At 40.9% G+C, this 27,408-nt stretch overlaps 1 protein-coding gene across 1 annotated transcript in view; it reads right to left on the bottom strand.

Moving 5' to 3' along the window:
- ppp2r5b (protein phosphatase 2, regulatory subunit B', beta) overlaps nt 1-27,408 on the bottom strand; it is a 44,523-nt gene extending 17,115 nt beyond the window's left edge. The window contains exons 1-5 of the mRNA XM_051428939.1: nt 25,047-27,408; nt 5,151-5,347; nt 2,752-2,853; nt 1,326-1,418; nt 742-872 (exon numbers count right to left, since the gene is read on the bottom strand). Coding sequence (XP_051284899.1) covers nt 742-872; nt 1,326-1,418; nt 2,752-2,853; nt 5,151-5,347; nt 25,047-25,239 — 716 coding nt within the window. The 5' untranslated portion in view covers nt 25,240-27,408. The remainder of the gene's footprint in view (nt 1-741; nt 873-1,325; nt 1,419-2,751; nt 2,854-5,150; nt 5,348-25,046) is intronic.

The following is a 27,408-nucleotide window of genomic DNA, read 5'->3' as shown; positions in this document are numbered from 1 at the left end:
AGTGTTATGACGGCAAATGTGCACAGTCATGTTTGTGCACGCCTTGTGCCTGTTTGCTTGCATGTGTGGCAGAATACGACGAACGTCAGTCTGAAAATACTACCTGTAGCATTTTGTGTTTCTCAAAGCTTTGACGACATGTACCTGGCAACCCTGGTACTACTTGTCACAATAAGGATGTCGTTACTTGTGATGTTGTTTATTCCGCATTCACATCATATTGTATAGACTGTAATTACAAACAGTTGTGTGGGAAATCTATTAAAGTCAGCCTCCTATGTGTAGTTCAGATCAGGTCAGCAAAGAACTAAAACAGCATCAACAAATTGGAGACCAAATGGCTGCAAAGCCACACAAAAACCCAAATATTAACAGCAGCACCGAAGCAGCTAATCAAAAATGAGCTTAAGCTGTTTGTGCCTGCTTTCACTTAAAGAACCACTTCAAATATGTAACACGATTTGAAAAAAAAAGCTAATTTAGTCTTATATAAATGCATCCTAAATATGCATCCTGATGACTTGTTTAAAGTTGTGAACAAATGTCCCTGCGTGCTGTAAAATCATCATTATTTGTTCTTGTGACTCACCAAGCTAAATAAAATGCATTGCAGGGGTCATAAACACAGCTGTTCCCCCTGCTGATGGTCTTTGTTGGCTAATGTTTGATTTACTGATGTTAAAATGCTATAAATAGCGCCTTTAAATCCTTTGCACTGGATTGGTGGAAGGCAGCCCGTACCTGAGGAAGATGTTGTTGATCTGTTTGCGGATATAGGCTCGGAGGCCCAGTAGTTTTCCATAGACACGGTGCAGGATGGTCTTTAGGTACTCCCTCTCCCTGGGGTCTTCACTGTCAAACAGCTCCAGCAGCTACACACACATAATTACATACACAAGTACAGTATGCTTTTAACATGAGTCTTGTGAGGACCTTTTCTGACTAGATTCATTCTCTAACTTCCTCACGCCTAAACGCAATCCCTAACCATACAACAGCTCACAACATCAGAGTATTTGTCTCATTTCTTTCTCTTGTTTCATGCTCATAGAAATATACTTTTACCACCCTCACACCAAGCTAAATTAATATTACATTAGCTGTTTTTTCCTCATCCAATTCTAAAATAAAGCAGGATTTTAACATAAAAGTTGTACGACTGTAGAACTGTCTTTAAGTCAATTTTTTATATGTGCCCCAACCTAGATAACAAAATTAGAGAGCACTTCGGCAAAGATATTAAAGAGGTGCTTCATTTATTTATACGTTTCCATTTATCAGGATTTTGGAAACATCTTGGATTTGACAAAATGGAGGAGGATTACCTGCAGGACAAACTTCTGGTCGACGTAGCGTTTGGCCATGGAGGGCTGGAAGTCAGGGCTCTCCAGGAAACGCAGAAAGAACTCATACACCAGCTAACAGAGGCACAAACAGCAAGCAATTAGACGTCATTTAGCGTGTCTGTGTTTGTCTCCTAAAGGAATAGTTGAACATTTTGGGATTTACTGATTTTCTTGTAGAGAGTTAGATGAAAGGATCGACACCACTCTCACGTCTGTACGATAACTATGTAGCTAAAGCCAGCAGCCGGTTAGCTTCGTTTAGGCCCAAAGATTGTTTGTACACAAATCACTAGAACGAAAAGATGACTGTGATAAAGAGTGCAAGAGAATAAAATAATGAACATGAACAAGTCTTCTTTTATTCTCACATTTGTAAGCAAAGTTATGCTAAAGGAATAGTTCAATTAACAAGTTTATTTCTTCTCTCTGAGTGTGAAGTTGGAGTGGTAGCCTCTAGCTAGTTAGTGTGGTTAGCTTAGCTAAGCATAAAGACAGCTATTATTTGAACGGTTTCAGTTTTCATACGAATGAATTAAATGAGTTAAAATATATATATTTGTTGGTTTAGAGGTGCTAGCAGGCAGATTTTTTAAATTTTTAGACACAGCTAGCATTTTCCCCCGTTTCTGGTCTTAATGCTAAGCTAACAGGCTGTAAGCTGTGTTCTTATATTGAGCAGGCAGTATTTATACTATTTTATTAAAAGTTGCTCTAAATGGCAACAAGAGGTGATTTCTTTGAAAATCTGAGAACCCAGAAATCTTAAAAGGTGACATTAATGCTTTGCACCAGCAGACACTAACTGAGTGAGAAAGGGAAAAAGATTTCATTTCATGAGACAGTTTGGACGTACATCTTGACTCAGAAATGACTGTACACCACCCCAAATGTCATCTGGACAAACATCACAAGTCTATTTAGGAGATGTTTGTGCTCTTCGTTGCTAGACTTCCATTTGGTGATTCAGGCTGATAAATCAAGTACATTTTGTCAGAACTTTTTTGCTTTAAACAGCAGATTTAACTGATCTAGCGGACCTCAGGCTCAGCTACTGCATGTTTATGTGCACATAAATGCTGAACGTTGCATTAAAAGCAACACCTGGTGGGAGTTGTGTGCATTATGGCATTGTCCGCCCTCCCAAATATAGTATATAATATATAGTAGGGCCCATTCTTCATGGTACTTACTGACACTGCATTGTGTTTAGCTTTACTAACAAAGCAAATACATCACAACATTTCCCACACTGTTTTCTTTTGGCAAAAATGGCCAAAGTCAACATGTTTTGCTGAACATATCTTTCCAAGAGAAACTGTTTCTTCGCTTCTGGGAAATTTTATAATGTAAATTATGTGAATTGTCAGAATATGGTCGTATGGTGATTTTTGTATATATAATGCACCTGCAGATGCGGCCAGGAGGCTTCGAGTGTCGGCTCGTCTTCCTCCGGGTCAAACTCTGGATTCTCACTGGGTGGGAGAGTCCGGAAGATATTTACGGAGATCTGGAAAACGCGGAGGGAAAGAGAGTAATGGGAACAGCAGGTTGAAATGTGAGGAAGAAAATAGGAATGGATGAGAGGTAAGGAGCGATGTGGATACAGGAAGGGGATAAGGGAAGATGAGGGGTCAGAGAGAAAAGTGAAGTGACGGAGGAAGAAAGAAAGGTTAGAAATGACATACGGTACATTCCTATTAATGTTGTGGATAAACTGGACTTTATTCTAGGATTGAAATAAAACTGGGGGATATAATAGTTGTATTTGTAGTTGTAGTCTCTCAGTATAGTCATTTACATTTACATTTACAAAAACATCCTTTGACTCATTTCTAGTCTTCATCCTGCTGATATTTCAACATGATGATCACCAATTTTTGTCACTACACCAAATTAGCTCTCTAGATAGACCCAGGATGAGTAGTTGGTGTTATAAAATAATGTCAACCATTCGTATTTAATTTAGAGATAGAGTCCTGAACAGTTCCTCCTTAACAGTTGTGTTACATGAGTGTCAGTATTGCACTATATCAGATGACAACTGTCCGATAAACAGAGGAAGCTGTTGTATCGGGGTAAAAATCGTGGTCTTCACTAGCTGTTTCAGTTTCAGAGCTGTTAGATAATTTCAGCTACTGTCGGACATATTTGATGCTGTCCGCAGACTCTGTTTGAGAACTAATAAGCCATGCAACCTGAATGCTCGCTATGTCATGATTTATTCAACAAATGGATTTCCACTGGCCATTTAGTGCATAAACTATATTGCAAAAAGCAAATGTGGTAAATCCCAACGCCCAAATTCTGCATTATTTTCTATTCTTTCCTTCTCTCCACACTGTTTGCATTAGTAAAGCTTCTCACTGCAGAAGGATATGCGCTCATTTCACATGACTGTGTAAACCTCACTTGGATTTAAAATGCCTTCATGCTACAGTAGGAAGAATATGGTCCTCTGGACATTTGAATCGTATACGGTCAACACACATTACAACTTCTCTCATCTTCTCTCCTGACCTCATCCATCATGACATCCCTCTCTCCTCACTCTTTCCTTCTCTGCTCCAGTCCTCCTCTCGCCCTCCTTACATTCATTATTTTATTATTAATATCGATCTTGCATATCTTACATTTCTCATCCAGATATAAGTTCCGTTGTTGCTGTATATCAGATACTTTATTGACCTGTGTGCAGAATCTTTTTGGTGATCTTAGCTAGGGATAGCAATGTTAATCTGTTTGTCAGTTGGTTGGTCCACCACTTATATGCTACATATGTTAGCATGAACTCAGGTGGTAAACATTATACCTGCTTAACCATCAGCATGTTAGCACTGTCATTGTCATTTACTGGGTCTCTGTAAATAATTTTATAAAGGACTACAGTCTAGACGTGCACTATTTTTCAATATGAATTGTGAGCATGTTAGCATGCTGATGTTAGCATTGTAGCTCTGCACACAGCTGTGCATAAGTTCAGCCTCACGAAGCTGCTAGCATGACTAGACTCGTAGTCTTGTTCTATACTATATATATATATATATATATATATATATATATATATTAAAATTCTACAACATTTCCATGTTTAGGAAACATACGTTTACTCTCTTGGCTTCCCTACATTACACTTAACTACATTACACTTGGGCTCTATGCACTTTAGCAACTTCTATTATAGAACTTTAGCTTTCTTTAACATTTCCATTCCTTTCATCCCGTCCTCTGTCCTATCAGCATTTTAACATCCTCTGGGTATAGTGACTCCATAACATAAGCTATATCCTCTGCTCGCTGTAGCCTCTTTCTCCAATCCCCTTTTCCCTTTCCTCCTCTTTATATCCTCTGGGACCTCTGGTGCTCTGCGATGGTGTCCACACATTTTCCACCACATTCTTCTTTATCTTTCTTGTCCCCCCCTCGCCATCTGTGCAGCCTATTGCTGTTTAGCACCCTTTGCAAATGCTCTATCCCTCCTTTCCTTTCCTCCCCTTATCTATCGCTCTCTCCCTTCCTTTCTCCTCTCCTTGTTTATGGCCTCTGGTGACTCCACCAGAGCCCCACAGCTGGATATCACACTGTCTACCTTCTGTCTTCCCCTCCTCCATCCATCCTTTCATCCTTATTTCTTCGTCTATTTCCGTGCTGTGTGTAGAGTTTCCAGGTGTTGCAAATGATGAGGGTTGATTGATGTTCAATTCTTTGGCATTTACTCATCTGTCTTTCCTTTTCTATCATTTCATCTATCCAACCTCTAGTCGATCATTTCATCCCCTAGCCTCCCTTCGCCTCATCCCCTCCTACCATCTTTATAGCCTCTGGGTACAGAGGCTCTATAAGGACTCCTCTGCTAGTGGCCACGCTCTCCACCAGCTCGTTGAGTGCCGCACGTTTGATCTCCTTCCCCTTCAGGTCAGCCACGCAGTCGAGGAAATCAAACAGCACGCAGCACTGCTGCAGCTTCTTACAGAACAGGTCGTGTAACTCTGCCACCGGGGCGTCTGGATGATTGAGAGCCAGGAAGAAAGAAAGAGAGAGAGAAGAGAAATATTAGACACAGAGGTGAAAAGACAAAAAAAAAAGCGATGCAGCTCAGCCAAATCCGATGGCGTTCCTGAAAGGCGCTTTGTGTTTGGTAGTGAATCGTTTGACAAAGTGGGAGTGTTAGAGTATACAGAGATGTATTCTACATGCTAGATCTTCTCTCAAAGGTAATGAGGGAAAGAGAGCAGACTATTACTCTACAAACACATTTGTACACACCCACATACACAGGGGCTTGCATCCATACACACACATCCACACACACTTTCCTCCAGAGGGCTGCGTTGCATCTCAGTCCTATTACCTGTCAGATTTGTTCTCAAGACATGTTCGTCACAATGAAACAACCTGCTGCCGGACGTCAGATTAAAACCTTGTACCTCCAAAAACACCACTTTTCCCAGATGTAGAGAAATGGCTGATACCCATGGATTACAGTAGATATACAGTGTGTTTTAATTCGATTCCCCAGGACTGAGAGGGGTTGTTAAACTTAGCGGCTCAGCCTGTAAAGCATTATGCAAAAAGTTGAAAAAAAATTAACCAAACACCACAGTGCAGAGTTACAAGATTTGACAGCAGCCAAATGGGAATGTTTGGTTCTTTTTCTGAGTAACCAGATGATTGATGACTCAATAACTAAATATAGCAGTGATCCCGATTTTATATCCCTATATTAGTGAGACGTATGTGAGGTTTGGTATGAAAAATAACATGCTGGTCTATATTGAGATAAATGATAAAATACACATCAAATATGAAAACTAATCCTCTTTGCAAAGGTTTTTGCAGGATTTCCAGCAGAATGTTAGCACATGTTCCAGACTACATTTGTATATGTATGTTATGTATTTATGTCATGAATTAAGAAAAGGTTAGCTGGAAAGACATCACAGATCACCCTATTTGTAATGCTGTGAATCCTTTTCGTATGGTACACAACCTTGCCATGTACATGTATGACAGATCCTACGGGATCTTTGTGCATGTGTACCAATTTACCAAATTCCATAGTTATCCAATACTTAAAACCCAAAAATGTCCACTTCATGGTACTAAATGAAAGATCAGGAGAATGAGGAGATCACAGAAGTCTGTAGGATTTATCCTCTGGGGAGAATAAATGTCTGTACAAAATTTAATGGCAATTCATCTGACAGTTGTTGAGATATTTCAGTCTGGAACAAAGTGGTAGACGGACTGGCATCCCTGCTAGTGTGGCTAAAAAGAGAAAGTCCATTATGTATGTTTACTAATGCTATACTTGTAAGCTTGGTGTTTATTTAGCCGCCACTGTTGCCCGAGTGAATAAATAAAAGAGTGGGTGACCAAAAATAGTGACTATTAAGCTTAGGGCGCCATTCCATGCTGAAAAAAAAAACGAACAAGACACCGACTTCTGTGCCATCCCAAAGAGAATAGCGTTCTCAGTGTGGCCCTTGAGGTGTGTTGAATATACTGGTTACTCTGTTGTCCTGAACAATAATCTCCCTCTGTCAGAAGAAAATAATTCAGCTTTACCAATGACTGGGAAGCAGTCTAGACTAACTGTGCAGTTGGAAAGAGGATGATCCAAGGCTCACACACACACACACACACACACACACACACACACACACACACACACAGCAGGAGCAGATTAGATTTAACCCTTCTTAACCCCCAGGTGGGAAACACAGGAGGGATAAGGGGGGCTGGCTGGAGCTCTTCCAGCCCCAGACCCTCTCACCTCTTGTGGGCACACCAGGACCATCTGCTCCCTTTGGCACAGAGCTGTACAACAATGGACGAAGACTGCCCTTTGCTTGATGTGTCAAGGCACAAGACACACACTCTTTTGAGACCATTGAAAGTGGCCTTTTATTTGATCCATTATGCTTTCCATACTAAACATGGTGACGTAACAGAGTATCTGGATTCACCAGAGGAATTATCTACAGTCTAGAACTACCAAGTTGCTGTTTGGTAAAGTCCAAGGAAAGCAATACAGTAGCACCTACTAAACTTTAGTTCAAATTTAGTCTACATGAAAATTGTCTTCTATTCAGACAAACATCTCAGAACTTTTTCTTGTTATATATGCAGACGACTGTGTGTTGTTTGTGTATAAAGCCTCAGAATAAAACAACTGTCGTGCTTCTTGTTTTTTGTCCACTCAATGTTATGACATGACCTATATAAACCTTTTCTGCAACACTTCTTTTTGCCTATTTTACATCTAGTGTTGACATCTATGAAGCTCTCCATTGAGCTGTACTGAGCTGTCAACTTGTTCTTGAATTGCAGCCATTTCTCAGTGACTGGACAATCGTGTGACAGTCGAGTTCACACAATTTTCTGACAATTTGTGACGAAAAAGAAGTGTGAAAAGTTTAAGAGGATGAACTATTTCTTCTGACTTTACTTTGAGAACTAATGTGAGTCTAAATCTGCAAGGCGACCACAAAATACCTCTGTATTTGATGTTCTTGGCTGTTTGAGATAGCTGCAGCTTCTGTCTTTTCATCCCCTGACCCTTCAACACTCATCTACCTCCCTCCCTCTTCTAGAGTACTATCCTTTCCTTTCTTTCTCAACCACTCTATTTTCCTCCCCCTTCCTAATCTGCCCCTTCATATCCTTTCTATCTCTTCGTCCTTCTCTCCTGGTTTCTTCTAGCCTCCATTCCGCCTTTCTCTTTCTCTTCTCCCTCCCTCCTGTTCTCCCTCTGTAGACAGACTGTGAAGGTGAAATCTAATCCATTTTTAATGGGGAGTAATTGTATGAAGATGTGCCGTGCTGGGACTGAGAAAAAAGAGCAGACCGAGGTGAAAAGACGATGAGAAAGAAAAAGCATACATGTGTGTTTGGGAGACAGAGAGTGAGAAAGGAGGTGAGAAAAAAAGAGGGACGATGAAGGGAATGAAGAGACTTGGTGGGTCATGTGAGAGCAAGTGTGGGAGAGAGCGAAAGAAAAGAAATTCAAACAGCTAAAAAATAGAGGAAAAGTGTAGGGAGATTACAGGCACAGACAGAGCAACAGAACAGATTTTAAGGTAAAGAAAATGGGCTAAAGCTGTTTGTTGGTTGTCAGTGTCACTAAACCAGCCACCAATAATACCTGGCTGTCTATTGTTATGTCTCATACAGGTAGAAAATGCTTTCCTGTTCATCCAGAAAAGGAAATTGCATAAACATAAACTCGGTCCACAGTGGAGAAACCAAACTGAGGTTACACTGCGTGAGGAGAATTGTATTTTCCTCCTGGCTGTGCTATTATTAGGTCAACAAAGGTCGCTCCAGACCCATTCATTCAAAGCAGCTTTTAATATGATGTCAGTGCAGTGATTATAATATTAACTAAGATCTTAATCACAGCAAGTGAGTCCTTTATGACTGAGCTATTTTCATGTTTCCACAATCTAAATTGGTGTTGAATAAGTAACAAGCCTGGCTGTGACTTTAAAATTAAAAATACAACATTAAATCCATGCAGTTAAATTTTATTTTCTTTATTAACTCAGCAAGTCCCTCGAGATTAATTCGCCATTACCAACGTTACATTACCACAATTATAAAGCAAGATAAAACAAAGAGTCCAAACAGCAGGCTTACAACAACCAATCCAGTTTAAGACAAGCAGTTACACTCTTCATTTATTTTTTATACCAAGTATACCAAGTGCTTTAAGCTTTGTGTTACTATTCTTTTAAATGATCTGTTCTTCTTCATAGATGCACATAGTGTGCAGATAAAGGATCTTTTTAAAATCCACATGCACAGAGAATGATTCATTTACCACTTTCATTCTGAAGAATTTACAGCTCTTTTTTCCAATTTAAAGCTACGCTGATCAATATTTGACTATGTGTAATGTGAAAGAGGTCACTCATAGTGGAATTATCACCAGACCAGACTAGTTCCTCTGAGCTCTGTGGGATATTTTAGCGTCTTTCATCTGTAGTTGTTCTAGTTTGCAGGCCAGCATGTAATGTTTTGGTTGACCCTCACTGCTTTTATCATCATTTCAAGATGTTGTTTTCCGTAAAAAAAAAAAAACACTAAAGATCCAATGTACACCACCTTACCCAGCACCAAACAGCAGCTGTGTCTGCTGGATGTGTAAATACATTCAAATTTAGAACAATGTCATGTTTACAGCTTGTAGCACTAACCTGCAAGAGGCCAAAATAAAATTATCGCTGCTTTAAAATTACTGTAACCTCTGACTTTTATGCGTAACATAGAGCTTAGTATACTCAACTTCAAGCTTTACAGTGAAAGCCATTGATAGAGGATTAAATTACAGTGAAAAATAGTAATGTTAAGTGTTGTGTAGGTGTTGTTTCTGTTGAGGCGTACAAACCAAAGTCTGTTTGAAGACCAAGAGTTCTTGGTTGTCAGCTCATGTTTATTTGTAAAGCCACATATAATGTACATGCAACAACAGTTCCTATCGCAGCCCTGTAGCTGTCTAAAACAATATTTGGTGCATGAGGAAAAATACCTCTGGAGAGGCAACTCAATGAGTCCTGTCTAGAAGAAACTGTGGGAGGTTTAAAAAAAAAGCACTCAATTTAGACATAATGTGACAAGACCAAAAAATAAATCTGACAAAGGACTATAAAAAAAGTCCAAAAACACTTCACACTGTTCCAAGACCACTGGGAGACAGATAAAGACAGGTCACATCTTATATGCAGTCTAGAAAGCTTCTGGATCACTTTACATTTCACTAAATTTAGCAGATACTGAGTAATGTATGATATTATTGGCCATTAAATAAGGACATATTAAACTGGCAGGCATTAAGAGGAATCTAATGAGAAATTCCCTCTACTAGCATAAACTGAATCAGGTTAGCAGCCTACTCGTCTTTTAAAACCTCAAATAAAATGATTCAATATGAATCACTTTATAATTAAAACTTAAAGGAGATTAAATGCAATGCCTCAGTAGAATCCTTAAGCAGGAAGACATCTGTTTAGTAGCTACTAGACTAAAAAGCTTGTATCAAAAACACATACATTATAACAAAACGGCTGCTCAGCGACACAGTGTGCATTTAAATTGAAAATCCTGTGAGCTGGTTCTCTTCTGTCAACGTTTCAGCTCCAAATTGTGTAAAAGAAAAATCTTTCAATCTACCACACACAAGAAAGAGCAACAAGCCATGACAAAGTCCAGTTACTTTTTCAGCACGACCCAAAAGCTCCCAAAAGAAAGCTAAAGGCACATAATTCAGGATACAAGATGAACAACACTAGATGAATTATACTGTGTGTACACAGACCCACTCAGAATCAAGCCCATTTGTTCTATAAATCTGGTCACAAATATAAAGTTGTTGTTGTCTTTAAGTGTAAAGCTGCCTCAGATGATAAGAGGTGTGCTGTTTGTCAGGTAGTGCATGCAGAGGCGACGCGCAGCACAGGTACAGGTCAGAAAAAATACATATTCTTTTATGTATGTGTATATATATATATATATATATATATATATATATATACATTTAATGTTGCTAAGCTAATATTTTCTGGTCAACAACTGTTTAGATAGCAATGCTTGAGATATAACACTGTCTGTGTCTGCCTGGCATAGCTAACATACATAAACAGCCAAGTAAACTGTAGCATTGGATTTAGCTCAGTCTATTCACAAAGCTGCTATACTCATCTGACTGCTGACATTTTCACATGCATTACTTTTCCTGGCAAGATTGTGATATGTTTTTAATGCTGTGTTACAACATTAGAGTTAAAATGTCTCTATGTGTCTCTATGTTCTCCGTACTACCTCCCCTGCTTGCATGGGTCGCTTCTATCTACATCACATACAGCTCTTATCACATTGGTTGCGCTTCGAAAACTCAACGGCAACAGGTTTAAGTTGAATTAAACTTTGGGTGCTGTGTTCGGTGGCAGTTTGGAGCAGTGCGCCACGCCCAGGGCAGCACTTTGCCTAGTCGGGCGCCACCACTCTCCACAGGAAAACAACCAGCCAGCGCAGAGTGGTTTTATCCCCTATCATGTGTGAGGGGTTAAAGTAATTTCCTAAACCAACTAGGCACTGTTCTAAGGAAACATCACTAAAACAGGCGTAAATAGGGGTCTATTTTCAGTAGCGGATTAATACATTTGGAGAACAAGTAGTATTTGCAGCAGGGCAGCGTATGTGGAACTGAGTCAAAATAAACTACAGTGCCCAACATGTAACATCACTGATGTGTTTTTAATAGTTTTTGGACAGAAATGGAACAGGCTTTGGCTGCTCAGACAAATCTTGTTAGTGGAAAATTAATTATTGGTCATTTCACGAGATCTGTTGGCAATAAAAAAATAGGGAATATCTTCAGACTTATCCTTTAAATACAAAGAGGAGGAAGAGGCTGATGAAAAAAGACGACCTGACACACACAGAGAGAGAGGCAGAAGACAGCATGTGACGTAAAAAAGATGGTGGGAGCGAGAGAATGGGGAAGGTTGGATGCATTTGGTAAAATGAGCAGTAACATATAAGACTGAGCTGTGCCAAGCACTCTGCAACAGCATCAAAACACAAACACACACACACACACACACACAGCTGCACAAATCTAAATATAGTCCTGCCGGAGAGAGACACACAGAGAGGAGAGGAGGAAGAATCTGGGGAGGAAACGGGAGGGAGGAGAGGGGAGCGGTATAGGGTTAAAAGATGACATCATCCCCTCGTCCTCCTCCTGCTTCTCTCTCATCTCTCCATCACTAGGTACCTCCCCACTTTTCCTCCCTCTCTTCACTCCCTCCATCTTTCCCTCCATCTACCCCACCCATCAATCTCTGTGGATTTTTTTTCTTCTCAAATGAGCAACTACAGCTCTAGTCTTTAAATAACAGTTATTCTGTTTGGGGCTGAGTGTGAGTGTGTGTGTGTGTGTGTGTGTGTGTGTGTGTGTGTGTGTGTGTGTGTGTGTGTGTGTGTGTGTGTGTGTGACAGAGAGAAACAGAAAGAGAGGAGGACAGCTTCTGCTTTAGCTACCATCCAAGCCGCCTCTGCACCTCTGTCATTAAGCACACACACTCATGCTCAATGCACAGATACAGTGACGCAGAGAGGAAGACAGGATGGGGAGGGAGGGGAAAGGGAAAAAAGAAACCGAAGGGGATAGAGGCAGATAAAGAAGGAAAGCAAGTGAAAGACACAGTTATAAATAGTAGAAGGGAGCTACTGTACAGCAGCTATCAAAAGTGAGACACCATGCAGCGTAGAAGTCAGGGCAGTATAAATATCACCTTAAGGGGTTTAAGTGACGCGCTTTAAGTCCATCTCTAAATAATCTAATCCTCTTGATAACACATCCAACAGCATGACTTGTGCTACACATTATCCATTACCCTGCTCATAAACAGTCTGATTAGAAAGGAAAAATGAGGAGGGATGTTATCACATGCGATTGACTACACCCCACTCCCGTCGCCCATCTAAACGGCAATTTACCTCCCGAGAAAGAATAGATGCAGCAGGAAATACGTGGAAGTTGTTACTTGGTGATGTTACCGAGAATAGGTAATGACACCGGCCTGGTATTAGCATATAACAAGTAAATAGAGTTGTATGTAAAGTCTGTCGCTGGTTATCAAGCCAATCGTACAGACAGACATAGGAAACAATGAGCACACTTTCGGATGTGTTTGTGCTCTCGGCTGAGGATGTTATGTTTTATTCCTCTCAGTCAGTCATCCTTTCTGTCTGTCAGCAGGAGATCTCACCAAATGATGAACAGATTTCCATAACATTTGGTGGACAGATTTGCCGGGCCAAGGAACGATTCATTGTATTCAGATTTTTATCAGAATCTAGAATTTCTACTCCACGTACAAAAATAACATAAACAGAGACTGGTCTCCAAATTCTATGGATCGCATTAAGGGTCAAAAAAATCAATCTTGACGCACAGAAAAGTATCACTCTGCAGTTCCCCTCATCTCCAAGTAGAGTTCTAACATCTTTCAGCTCATTGCTTTGATATTTATGGTTCACAACTTTACCGTTTTTGGTGTAGTCTCCATGCTCAACCCTCGTTTCAAGCGAAAAATCTATTAATGCCGAAACTCTTAAGCCTTTCAACGGTTTGCAATACACTTGATTATTATGTCTTTTCTTGTAATTATTCAGTCATTCTTTATAATTATCTATAACTTCTGCAACACCACAATCTTAAAAAATTACTATTTAATTTCTGTCAGCACATACTGTGGAATATGTTTACATTTACTTTCTACATAGGCTCCTATTATCTTTTTATATTTCTTAGGCTCTTATTATATTTCTATTTCCATTGTTATTTTTACTTAAATGTATATACTTAAACATACATTTCAATTGTGTTAGATATTGTTCTACTTACACAGCGTTAAGTGTAAGAAAGAAATTTCGGTTTTTAGGCTAAAACACTCAAATTCTGAACATAAAATAATTATAATGACATTCTCCAGAGTTTTTGATTCGCCTTTTTGAGCAACTTTACAAACTGAAAGCGTTATTCCAAATTAAATATGAATGAAAGTGACAGCTACTGTATCTGAAGACCTTTGCAGCATTGTATTTTGATGGCAGTGGATTTCAAAACATGGCAGAAAGTCTTTTATACACTGTATTCAATGGATGCACACAGACAGAAAAGTCCCATTCTCTCTTTAACAAAGGCAGTGAGAGAAAACTAAGTCATGGCAAAAGATTAAGTGTCGCGCTAAGCCCATCTTTAAATAATCCAATGATTCTAATAATACACATTTCCACCACACAGCATAATGAAGAGAGAGCAGCTGGGTGTTACAGGCTGTGGTTCATACTGTATCTGTATGCTCTGTTGTCTGTAATTGTTTGTTGCTTACTCTCCCTGTAATTAGCTGAATCACTATCAATAAATAGATTTCAATTAGTATCACTAATTTTTCACAGTTCTTTGGGCTCCTGGACATGTCTCCTCTTCTATCTTAAAGTCCTTCTTGACCACAGAATGACTTTTAGAAGAATTTTAGATATTGAAATTCGTCACCAAAAGCAATATTTGCTGTGCGAAATGTAAACACAAATTGGAGACAGTTGGTAAACAAATATGGGAGACGGTTATCCCAGCTGGAGACAATCCTCAACATTTGATTAGCAGCTTTGTAACCCTCACTTGTTGAATAATAATTTGTTGGTTTGCTTGCGCGGCATATACATTCCCACACTACTGCTGCTGCTGCTGCTGCTGCTGCTGCTGCTGCTGCTGCTTGTCACACACAAGGAAATGTGATAAATAATCAAATAAATCTCACATTTTCTTGTCCTTGATTAAGTCTGAGTGTGTTTTTTTAAAAAGCTGGCTGTCATTCACTGCAAACATTTGCACATGTCTTTCAGTATCACATCCCATCTAAAACAAATCCTCCATAACAATTTTCTTCAACACTGATTCAGAACATCTCATCTCTGTGTGTGCAGTATTTGATTTTCTTTGTTTACTTAGCTTTGCACTGCCTCAGAACCACAAGAGCATATTCAATAGTGAACATCAGCGAAGGTGAATCTTGTGGTGATTCAATCAGAGAGCTTATTTGCCGGAGCATCAGCGTATTCCTTTAAGAATCAACTCTTTCTTAGGTGACACAGCAGCGGTTGTGTTTATTGCATCGCTAGCCATTTCATTACATCCTCTCCCCTGCAATATCCTCTGCCATTCTTTCTTTTTTTTATCTCTCCTCCCACTGTTCCCCCTCCACCTGTCAACTTAATGTTCAGTCATTTCCTCTTTCCTCATGCACTCCATTTCTTTCATCACCCCCCTCACTCTCTCCCCCACTCTCCCTCTTAATTGATCTGAGACCATCATAGAGCAAAAACTACTCCATGCCTTCTGTAACCCAATGCCAGGTCCATCCAGCTGGCCTCTCCCTTACACACACACAGACACACACACACACACACACACACACACACACACACACACACACACACACACACACACACACACACACACACACACACACACACACAGTCATTCAATCTCCCACATACAATCTGTGTTAGAAGGTGACTGTTTTACAGTAAACGGCACATTTAAAGCAGAGCCTGCTGTACTGTCACTAGTATTATGTGGACAAACACGTGCCTGACAAACACAACAGAAACACACACAGACTTATGCTCTGATGCCGGTTAACATGCAACCTAAATCATGTGAGGTTGTGTTACATGTTGCACAGGCAATACGTCATTTTTGACAAGTACAGTATCACATTGTGGCCTAAAGAAACAATAGAAATTACTTTTTTAGAATCTTCCTCTTACAAATGAAAGGTTTATTTCATAAGCAATAAAACTTGGCCTATCTTTGCTTAATTTTACATATCGCGGGCTTTTGCATTTGGTCTGATCTGGCTATTAACTTACGGTGGCTAATGTTTACCGGATCATTTTGCTGACTTTGTGACTATATTTGAGTATTTCCCACCATCCCATAATTGTCACTGTTGTGCATGAAAGTTCATTGAATGTGTTCGGCTCATTAAGAAGGAGCTGCAAAGTTCCCAAACCCAAATCAAACCCAGCATTTTGTAAAGCAGCTCATTTAAAAAACAGGAGAAATAAATGTGAAATTTGGGGATTTTGAATCTGTGTGAACTGAACTTAAAGCTAGCTCTGGTTTAGTGTGAACAACTTTTATCACTGGTGTCCATGTTTTCAAGCAAATTTACATATTATTTATTCAACCAGCATGTTACTGTAAAAGAACATTGTTAGCACTTCTACAGGCACTGGCCAGAGCTAACCGCTAAGACACAAGTGAGTCAGTCAGCTTTAGGTAAGAACGTCAGACGTTGTGCAATGTGCATCCTAAGAAGACAAACCTGTCCTGTTGTATTTTTCACTTCAAACTCAGGTTTTTACATTTAAAAGGCTGCAGTCTTTTTGCACCTTTATGCAAAAATGAAGGCTGCACAGACTCTTCCCTCTATTATATTTCATGAGGTGGTCTTTAAGATTTCATGACGCGCACATCTGACGGCATGTTTTCCCTCTAATCCCTTGATTGTTAGCAGTGAAAATGGCCCATTTTTCAGTACATTATGAAACATAAGCAGCAGTGTATTTTTGTTCTTTTCTCAGACAGCAGTGGGAGCATTTCAAATGCATTTCCTATCATTTCATAGAAACAGAAGGCTTGCAAAAGCACATTTTGACCTGATAAACAGCTTCCAGTGGGCTGTTAGCATAATCAGACAAATGTTCAGATGCAGAACTGCAAGAAACCCTAGTTGCAAAACGACTGACGACTTGCTGGTCTGAAATAGGGATCATTATTTCTGGAGAGTATGAGCACATAAACTGATACTTCACATTACTACTTGACCTAAAATGTCTAACAGTATTTAATTCTTCCTGTTTTCTCACTCTGGTTCAACTCACCATCTGTTTCTCCATGCAACAAAGCCTGATTCAATTACATTGTCTGTAGTGCTCATAGTACATCTGCAGGGTGTTTCGTGGCTTTTAGAGATACTTAAATGCCATACAGCAGGATGGGCTCCGTGCAGGTATGGGAGATTTAACACTCTAAGCTCACACCACATCCTTTAGGGCCTGCCACAGTTATTTGAAGCCACTCATTGGCTCTTTGAGGAGCCACTACTGCTGGCGGCCACTGATGGAAACGTCGGTGGAACGAACAGAAACCATCATGCATGGGCCATCCTATTTTGTTCACATTCATATTTCTTTTGCATGGTTAAAATAGCAATTAGACATGCTTGTGCTAGTTTGCACGCTGAAGTGTGTTTGCACGAAGCATCTATCTATTAATTACTTGATGTGAGTGCCTTCCTATTAATGATTTTTATGTTTTGAGGATTCGGCACCCAGATAAGCGTACTGGAGCTGAGCGTGTTGATTCGTTTTCAAAACAGCAATTAGGACCGCTGCTGTTCTGCAGCTCTGCCGCTTTCACATTGGTGTGGGAGATAATAATAAACTACTAGGTATCAATTTTTGATGAGAAGAAATCCAACACCACAGTTGACTGTAAGGAACAGCTGTGGTAAAAAATTAGTCTATTAAAAAAAAATTTGGGCTTCGTCTGCTGCTGTTTCCCAGATCAGATGGGGCGCCTGACAAAATGTAGTTTTTCTTTTAACTAGGACGACAAAGCTACAGCCTCTGGTGACACACAGTTTACAGGAATAGTTTTAGTATGATCATCTTGTGACTTCCAAATACAGACACATTTGCTAATGCTCTCATTTTAAATGTAGAAAATGAAGCCCATCGTTAGGACGTCTTTTTCCTTTTATTTTTAGGCACGTTAGCTTAGATCTATATACCATTTACCCCATTCGAAAAAACCCAGTGCGAGCTTAGTAAAACTGTTCAGCGAGCGAAGGATGGCACAATGTGCCGCCGGGCCGAGCTGAGCGGAAAGTCTGTTTTGTGTGTTTTCACTTCGAGCTCCTGCTGAGGTAGCTGCTGGGTGCAACGCTGTTCCCCAAGATCTCAAGATAGATCAGAGAACGTCCCATGATCACCCTGCATACATACGAGCTTCTCACAATCACAAACACACACCCAGACTTTAAGAAATACTACAGTGCCTCTGTAAGATTTCCTCCTTTACTCAGCTCAGAATAGAATCACTGTCTCATACTGAACAGTAAAACACACAACTGTCAAACCTGTTACTAACCTACATCCATTATCACGGTAATTTGCTATCCGGATCACATTTTCATTAGTAATAACATTTCTATGCACAATGACAATATTTCTACCTGCAGTGAAGGCGTTTTTACTCACAGTGACAGTGTTTCTATTTGCAGTGATGTAATTTCATTTCTACCTACTCTGATGGATCATTGTTATATTTATATATCTCTACACACAGTGATGGTGCTTCTACTAGGTTGTTTCTATGGCAATGATGTTTCTACCTGTCATCCTGACATTTAGCCTACATGCAATAACAATAATTTTTACATGTGGTGATAATGTAATTTCTATCCTTGCTGTATGACGTGTTTTAGCCCTCAAGTGGATATTTTTTCACAGATACAGTCACACTGTGTATTTTCACCTGGATGACTCATCGCTACTGTAAGTCAAATCAACATGCCAGACTAGTGGTCCGACAAAGTTCATCCCATTCTGATTGCGATGCGTGTTGAGTGCATATATAACATTATTATTGTGGGGTTGTTGTTTTTTTTTATAATCAGACGCATTTAGCATTTTAACACCCACTCTAGGAAGTGAGCAGCAGAAGAAGAGGTGGAAAGTCGACAAATTAACTACAGAGGCATCTGAAACTGAGCATATCTCAAGGTCAAAAGCAAGGAATCTACTGCTGTCTTGTTTGGTTGCCGGATGAACCACATTTGTGCAAATTGTCTTTGGTGTGTAGACAAGACATAAATCTTTTTCTTAATTTTGTATATCTGCTGACTAGATGCTGGGCAGGAATGTGACCTTAGCCTGGTTAGCCTGCCAGCGACAGCACAACACCCGTGACCGAGAAGCCTGACTGGTGTCTGTAGTAGCCCCAGGGGAGAGCATCGCAGCTGGGGAGGAGCGCTCAGCTCTCTAGTTAGACAGAGAGCTGCAGTGTAACTGAAGACATGGAGGACAACCAGGAGAGAGCCAAGGACTAACTCAGTAATCAACTCTGATAAATCGGCAACAAATAACATCTTATATAAGAACCTATGAGGCATAATAGATTTCAGTTTATTATAAAAGCAAAAGCCAGAATTTTATCAACACGACCAGGTTTTATTAAATATAATCTATTTACTTTATTATATATCTATTATAGAGTTGTCTACAAGCAACTAGCAGTCTGGTACTGTTAAATCTGTACAAAGATAATTTACCTTTACTTTAGTAGGTTAGATTGTTCAGATTTAAATGGTTAATTACATAGATAGCTAGATAGATCGATAGAGCTGATAAGTCAATCAACATAATTGACACATTTTGATAATCCATTTAATTGGGGGTCGGGACCTCTAGGGGTTGCTAAAGCTTCAAGGGAGGTCGCAAGGCCTTCTTGATTTTAAGGGGTGTAAGAAAACTTAAAAATATATACACAGTACACCTGTATCTCAGCAATTCATTCATTTCCGTGAAGAAAACTTAATGAAATTGTTATATTTAAAGTTTAGAATATGATTTAAGATCTAAACGTGAAGAGATGAACACAAGCTATATTCACAGAGCGTTCACTCTCTGCTTAACAACCTCGCCCTGCATTAGAAAAGTATGCAGTTAAAACAACCAAGGAGCTAATAGAACAATGAGAAGGAAACACTGAATTTGTCAAAAAAAAAAAAGCCTATTATGTATGATTGTTAAAAAAAAACATCCAAAAATATGCAGAAAACTCATCTCTGACGCAATATTCACAGGAAAATTCATCCAAAACGCTTGTTTTACCCAAACTTTTGTGTTTATTATTTGGGTTCAATGTACAGTTTATCAGTTGTTTTTGTACTGTTATTGTTACGCATTGAGTATAATATGAAATATCCATAAAATATGTCACTTAGCCAGGGGTCGTCAGTTTCCTCAATGATAGAAAAGACAGTTGGAGCTAGAGCTGGCATACCTATCTTAATAGTCTGAAAGCCTAATATATGATAGATAGATAGATAGATAGATAGATAGATAGATAGATAGATAGATAGATAGATAGATAGATAGATAGATAGATAGATAGATAGATAGATAGATAGATAGATAGATAGATAGATAGATAGATAGATAGATAGATAGATTTGTTTACTTGCAGTCTGATTCTGAACAAATGGAAACAGTAAGGAGCAACGAGTTAGCTCTACTGGGCTAGTTTCCAGAACCATTAACTCCCAGTACAATCTTTTACTGGATACCATCCTCAAGTATTTTATTATTTAACGTGATGATTGAAGTGTAGAGACTGAAAAGAAAGGGAATGCTTTCACTGTATCTGTAAACATTTTTGATACCCATCTGGTGGCTCTGTAACTGTGTCATACAAGATATTAAAGGTTTTAATTTGCCTGGGTCCCAGAGAAACGCTAAGCTGATCGAGCCCTGGTGCCTCGGTGTGACTTAATCATCACCTCATTTGGGGCCCTGTCTGGAAAATGTCTGCAGTACTTACATTAAAGCTCCATTTTTAACCGGAACATTTAAACAGTGAAAAAGGAGAAAGCACTTGAAATGGAGCTAGTGCTATTAGCGGTAAAGGCAGTGATCAATCTCTGTTTTTTACAAGATAGTTTGCAGTTCAATAAACAACACAAATGCCTACTGGAAGGCGATGTAGGGCTGGTGGTTTATAGAGTTTTCGGCATCCAAAGAGGCTTCAGAAGGCTGCTGTGTTTTCATGTAATAAACTTTGAAGAAAAAAACTCACCATGAATTCTGTGTCTGAAACAAGTATATCTGTTGCTATAGACATAAACCGTCCACTGCAGTACAGCACAACCACTGCATGCCCAATGCATGTGCACGTGCATGTGTTTGCTGCAGGAATGTGGCCAAACATGAATACACTGTAAAAAGGGATTATAGGGACCCTGTTTCCTTCACCCTTCATCTGTGTATTCACTGGCTGCCTTGACCCTCCCTGCCGCTCTTTTATTGGTCGGTTTAGTGTTCCAGATCAGTTCACTGTTTACTGGAGCATCACGAGGATAGTGTAGCTATCTCACCTTAAGAACTACTTATCCATGTTGACTGAAGAATATGCTGGTGTGTCTCACTTCAGTGCATAAGACCTTGAACTGTGTGCAGAGAGACATTAGTAAAACTTGTGTTATTATTTTGTGATGCTAAACCCCTTTAGAGAAACTCGTCTGGGGTTCAGAGGTCAGGGTCAGGTAGAGAACATCAGGAGTGTCAGTGCCTGGTTCAGTGACATACCAGTAAGGTAGACGATGATGGCTGTCTGTCTGGAGTTTTTCATAAATAAGGCAATGAACTGACTTGTTTTTGTTCCTCTAAACTTTTTTAAACCTGCCTCCAGCGCTCATACAAGAATGTCTCATTGTTCTAATTACAAAAAAAGTTATTTTTAAAGGCTGATATATTCCACACACTACTGATGACAGAGCTGCAAAGATGCAAGCTATGACTTCATTGCATCCTGATCAATTGAGGCCACTGTCGATGGGGAAATAAGATTGGGAAACAGCTAGATTAACTACACTGACATCTCACCATACCACATACATAATACATGCTTTATGCACAAAACTGTGACATCCAAGGAAAAAACACCTGCACTGTTAGATGTATGATGTTGCCTTCCAAAATTTTTTGTTTATCCCAATTTCCAAAAAGCTGCTTTATGCTTCTGCTACATTTAGCAACTTTCTATATTTTCCACAGTAAGTTTCTCAAGTCCAGAGAGCGGGAAAAAACCTGGTTTCTCTGTAAAGATGCAAGCTGTGGGTCCATTGCATTCTGGTCGATTGAGGCTAGGAATCAGTCAGTCTGCCTCTTCTGTGATGCATTTCTTCCTGTTTTGACTGTTTGACTGAAATTGGTCCAAAATATTGAGGCTCTTGCTCTTTCGGAGACTAATATCTAACACTCGATGTTCACTATTGTTAGTTTTAAGCATTCCCTGCTGTCAAACCATTGTAGCTGTGCTGAAAATGTTTTGGTTTTTCTCTGCTAGTCATCTAAAGGACATCGATATTGATCACTAGAAGCTGTGTTCAAGTGTTTCAGGGTGGATTTTACCTTTGATGCTGCGCTCCAGCTTTTTCTTTTGTCACTTCTTTGTCATTGTTATATTCCATGGACTTCTGTGTCTATTATGTCTCATATAAAGCCTGAAACTGTGAGCAGGAATGAAGCTTTGCTCTGGCGAGAGAGATGTGCTGTTGTTAACAGGAGGAGGAGTTCAAATTAACAATGGGAATGTGATTCTCTGGAGGGCACAACACCCACAAGTCTGTCTACACTTGGCCTACATACTGCCCGTTACAGACTTCCCCACACCAGGCTTTTCTCCTGCACCGGTGCTGCAAGATCTTACTATCAGTTCCTCCAGGGGATCCAGAAACAGTGCCGCAGCGGTGCAGCAGACCATGTGATAACTGGGACTTCAGGCCATGAAGGCTACAGCTCGTATGCACACAGAAGTTTGAACCAAAGGTGCTGTAAAGATGTAATGAAAACCCTCACTCAGGTGCCCGAGAGAAAGTCGAAGCTGGGGAGATGAGGCGTAGAAACATGTAAGCGCACACAGACGCACGCACCTCCTACCATGTCTAAAAGCAGAAAGGTCTTCTCTTCATAGGGGGTTAATGGGAAGAGATTGCAGGCTACATGAAACAGGGACTAACCTTATAAAGAGGGGTCAGAGGCATATATGAGGACTTACAATGTGCCCTTGAGCTGCACACACGGGTTAGAAAGAAAGAGAAGGAAGACACGCAAGGTGAGGAAGAGGCGTAGATGAATGGTTAGAGATAGAACAGCTCTTGAGAAAGCAAATATAAAAACAGATGAAGGAACATGAAGGGATAGGTCTTGTTTACTGTGTCAACCACAAGAAAAGATACAAAAATATTGACTTGGACATCTCTGACGCTTCCTTGCTGCCTAAACACAAAGTCTAACAAGAAAATATCTTTTAGGGCTTAGAGCACAACAGTAGCGCATGTATAGAAGAGCCATAATATCAGTGAACTGACCCAACAACACCAAGTTAAAGGTTGCTAATATAAGCCACAAAAAGCTGCTGGTCATACCAGACCGACTTTACGTTTGTAAGAGGAACAACGTTTAATTTCTTCATTCAAACATTACATAATGTGGCTTTGAACCTTTTCTGGCCCCTTTAAGAAGCCAAAACAAAGGTCACACTCCAGTACGCCACAATAACAATGACAGGGGATGCAACTAATAAAAAAAAGTATCCAAGTTGTATTTTATTGAAATAATCATCTGCAAACTGCATTTCACTTTTGGTTTGATTATATATTTTCTCCCGGGCATCCACACCTCCCCTGCAGTGGCTTTATCCCCAACCAGTGGGGCCGCCCCACAGTTTGAGAACCCCTGCTTTAAAGTATGATATGGAATAGACCATCTTCTCATGATATGTTTATTCTTTTTTGGCATCTTAAAATGTCTTGTGTTGTCAACCAACCATCCCAAACCCAAAGATATTCAATTTACAGCGACATTCAAGAGAGAAAACCAAACAAATCCTCACATTTAAGAGGCAGGAACATTTTTCTAACTGTATCACACCTAACCTCACCCAGATCAGACTGAGCTGCTCGGTCTACAGGACATATAGACAGCACTATACCAAAAATGAAAACCAGTGGGTTTCATGTCTTTGCAACTCGCATTCTCAGAGAATGAACAAACGCACATAGATCAAAGTGTCCTCAGTGTAGCACCAGCAGCTCCGGGTTGGAGCTGTGGCAACAACAGATCTGCAAATAGTTCAGCTCAGACTGCCTTTACAAGGGATGTCATGGCAGTCTGAATGTCAATATCTTCACAAAGCCACGATTTGTACAAGTATGTTTTGCATTTTATGTATTTGTGTTTGAGGTTTATCTAATGAGGCAATTGAGAAGCAGTTGTTATTATGAACAGTGGTCCGTCAAGGGGAAAAGACTCATAATGGAGACACGCGTCTCCCATTTCCCCATCAACCAATCAAGGAGGCAAGCAGATGTTTGATGGTGCTGTGCTTTAATGAGTGTGTAAGTGGTCAACATCAAGCTCTGACTCTGCAGATGTGAATGTGAACTTGGATGTTTGGACAAACTCAGTCTTATCCACAGTTTAAAGCTTCTTAAAAACACACTAACTTTCATAATCACCTAGATTACACACGGGCTTAAGGCTATTGTGGAACCTGCACTTTGAAACGTGTAGGCAACTGGAGTCAACGTACAGTAGTAGAGTCGATGATTGTTGCTAAAAATGAGGATAATTGGAAGGAAAATGTGTCATTTGTTACTCATCCATTATCCCTCCTACAGTATCATCTTCTAGTTATACTCCCTTTGATCCTCATCTGCTTCAGCAATAACCGAATCTCAGTATCACCTAAAAGAAGGTGCAATAGTCCTGAAGTGATTCAGTTATTCTATTAGTCAAGTGACAGACAATGTACATGAAACCTCCAAACATTGTCTGATCTCCAGTGTGAGGATTGGGTGAATTTCTTTGGGTTTCAAGCTGTTGGTTGGACAGATGAAGACGTCACTTTGGACTCCTCTGGGAAACAGGAAGAAACATATTTTTTAATGTTTCTTTTGCTGTTATATAATTGTCAAAATCATTAATAAATGATGAAAATAATCATTGGTCGCAGCCCTAAAACAAAATATTGCATCAGGCCAAAGCAGACTGGCTCCTATCAGACAATAAATCAAAGCCATTGCTATCACCTCTGTCAGTCAGAGTACAGAGAGGATAGCATGTATCAGTGGACGCCTCTCAACAGAAAATACAATACATCAATAGACCTTCTCCAGAGTGCTGATCAATGGGTGTCTTATGTAAAGTCAGGAAATGGCATTCACTTTGATTTAGTGCTGTTTTATTGTTTATAAAGTTTATGGTGACCTTTTCCATCCCCTGTGGTCGGCCTACCACTACCATACATCCTGACATTGACCCAAAGCAGTGTCTCACCTTTGAGCAGGGGCAGTGGGGTGAGCTCCACCTGGGAGCTCTGGTAGCGGAACTGGGACGAGCTGTGGGACCTCCTCTGCCGGGCTCTGCGCATCGACCGGCGCGGGAAGCCGTCCACCTTCTCCGCGGACGGCACCGAGAAGCTGGTGGTCGGCGAGGACGGGCTGGACGGAGGCAGCTTGGTCGTCTCCATGATGGCTGTAGATGGCGGCGGCAACGGCGGTGGTGCGTGCGTGTGCGTGCCTTTGCGCGTGTGAGTGCGTAAAGAGGTGCCTTAAGAGGATGTACGGGTGAATGGAGGAGAGGATGGAGGAGTGGGTGGCTTTCTGAATCACAGATGGGTTATCAATTGATCAGAATGAATAGACGCTCCGGGGTGGTGGTGGAGGAGGAAGGAGGAGGAGGAGGAGGAGGAGGAGAGGGGTGAGAGATAAAGGGGAGGGGGGTGGGAGAGAAGGTGCAGAGGCGGAGGAGAGGTGAGGAGAGATATTTTCTGGATGTCCAGTCCCGAGCTGTGCGCCTGGCTGTCTCTATCAGAGCCGGGCTGGGAATGGCAGCAGCAGCAGCATCGGCAGCATCCCTGATTCTTCTGTTTTTCACGCACAGACCAAAAATCGCTTGTGTATCATCCCCGTGGAGGAGTAGCCTGCACAGCTACCAGATGATGCTCAGACAGGCGCGTCTCCTCTCTCTCCCTCTCTCTCTCTCTCACACACACACACACACACACACACACACCTCTCTGCTGCTGTATTGGCGTCACACACTCACACACTAAGTCATGGGCCTAAATGTGGATATGTGTTTCTCTAACTGATCACTTATGGAGAGAAATCACCGCAATCAGCCGCCGATTCACCTCCTCCAGTTTATCCAGATCCCAAAAAACAAAAACAAAAAACAAACAAACGGACCCCAGGTCAGTTTATAGCTTATTCTCCTCGATGATGCTCCTTATCAATAAAATCAGTGATCGGTCCTGGCGGTGGATGATGATATCATAAAATCATCAATCTGGGCCCACCTCGGCTGCCGCATCACTGTTGTCCTTCTCACTCGGTTTTTTTTTTTTTTTTTTTTTAACGGATCCTCTTCCGACCGGCCGCACCTGCTTATTCTGATATTATCTCTCAGAGGTGGGTAATGTTGTTCTCGCCGCGGTTGATGTCCCCCTCCGCGCACCGTCCTCCTCCTGCCGTCCTCCGAGCCGTTATCAGGGCGGGGAAACAAACGCTCCCTCACCGCGCCGACATGTGCAGGTCCTCCGCCAGCGGCCGATGCAACACCGAGCCCCGCTGCTCCGCTCCGGCTCTGCCTCCGCGCTGAGAGAGGAAGGAGAAGGCTGAATAATGACTGAAAACAAGCCGCTGTTCCGGGCAGCAGCAGCAGCAGCAGCCCGCAGTTAAAGGACTGAAGGCCTGTGTTATACAATAGCACCCAGTCTGTGTCTGTCAGACTGACGCGTTTTGCTCTTGTCCCCCTTCTCGGATCCCGTTATCCGGTCGTCCTACAGCGCCTCAGCGAGCTGCGTCAAGAAGCACGCGGTGAGTCAGGAACAGACAGGAAGTGGAGCGTCCTGGCTTTCAAAATAAAACGAGAGGTAGAGAAAATAAAAGTGTGTTTTGGGTTTGTAGACATGACTCATGGTCGGATTAAAGGTCCAGTGTGTGACATTGAGGAGAAAGTTCAATTCAATTCAATTTTATTTGTATTGCGCCAATTCATAACAGAAGTTATCTCAGGACACTTTTCAAATAGAGCAGGTCTAAACCGAACTCTTTATAACATTATTTACAGAGACCCAACAGTACCACCATGAGCAAGCACTTGGCGACAAGGGCAAGGAAAAACTGCCTGTTAAAAGGCAGAAACCTAGGACAGATCCTTCGGCTCTAGGTGGGTGATTGTCTGTCTCGACCAGTTGGGGTGAGAGAGAGAGAGAGAGACAGAGAGAGAGAGAGACAGACAGACAGACAGACAGGTGCACAGCAACAACAGTATTGGCAATGGCAATCTAGCAGGACCATGGCAGGAGGCTCCACCAGGATCGACATGAACCTGCGAGACGAGAAAGCACAAGAACTCCGGGGAAGAAGTGAAGTGAATAGAATATTCTTATTCATGTTTCCATTACTGTATAACCATTTGAATATAATAATCGTTTTAATCTACAGACTCTGCAGGTCGCCTTCCATGGCGGCCGCCATGTTTGACCACCATGTTTCTACAGTAGCCAAGAATGGACAAACCATCCGCATCCACCGTAGTTTCTCCTACACATTTCACAGCCTGTTCTTATTCCTAGGGCGTGAAATACAGTCACGAGTGGTGTTCAGTCAGCGGCAATCTGCAGCTTGGAAAC

The sequence above is a fragment of the Dicentrarchus labrax genome, unplaced genomic scaffold (assembly GCF_905237075.1).
Source record: "Dicentrarchus labrax unplaced genomic scaffold, dlabrax2021, whole genome shotgun sequence".
In the NCBI taxonomy this organism is placed as follows: domain Eukaryota; kingdom Metazoa; phylum Chordata; class Actinopteri; family Moronidae; genus Dicentrarchus; species Dicentrarchus labrax.
The sequence above is the reverse complement of the archived record's forward strand: the minus strand, read 5'-3'. Positions and strand labels throughout refer to the sequence as shown.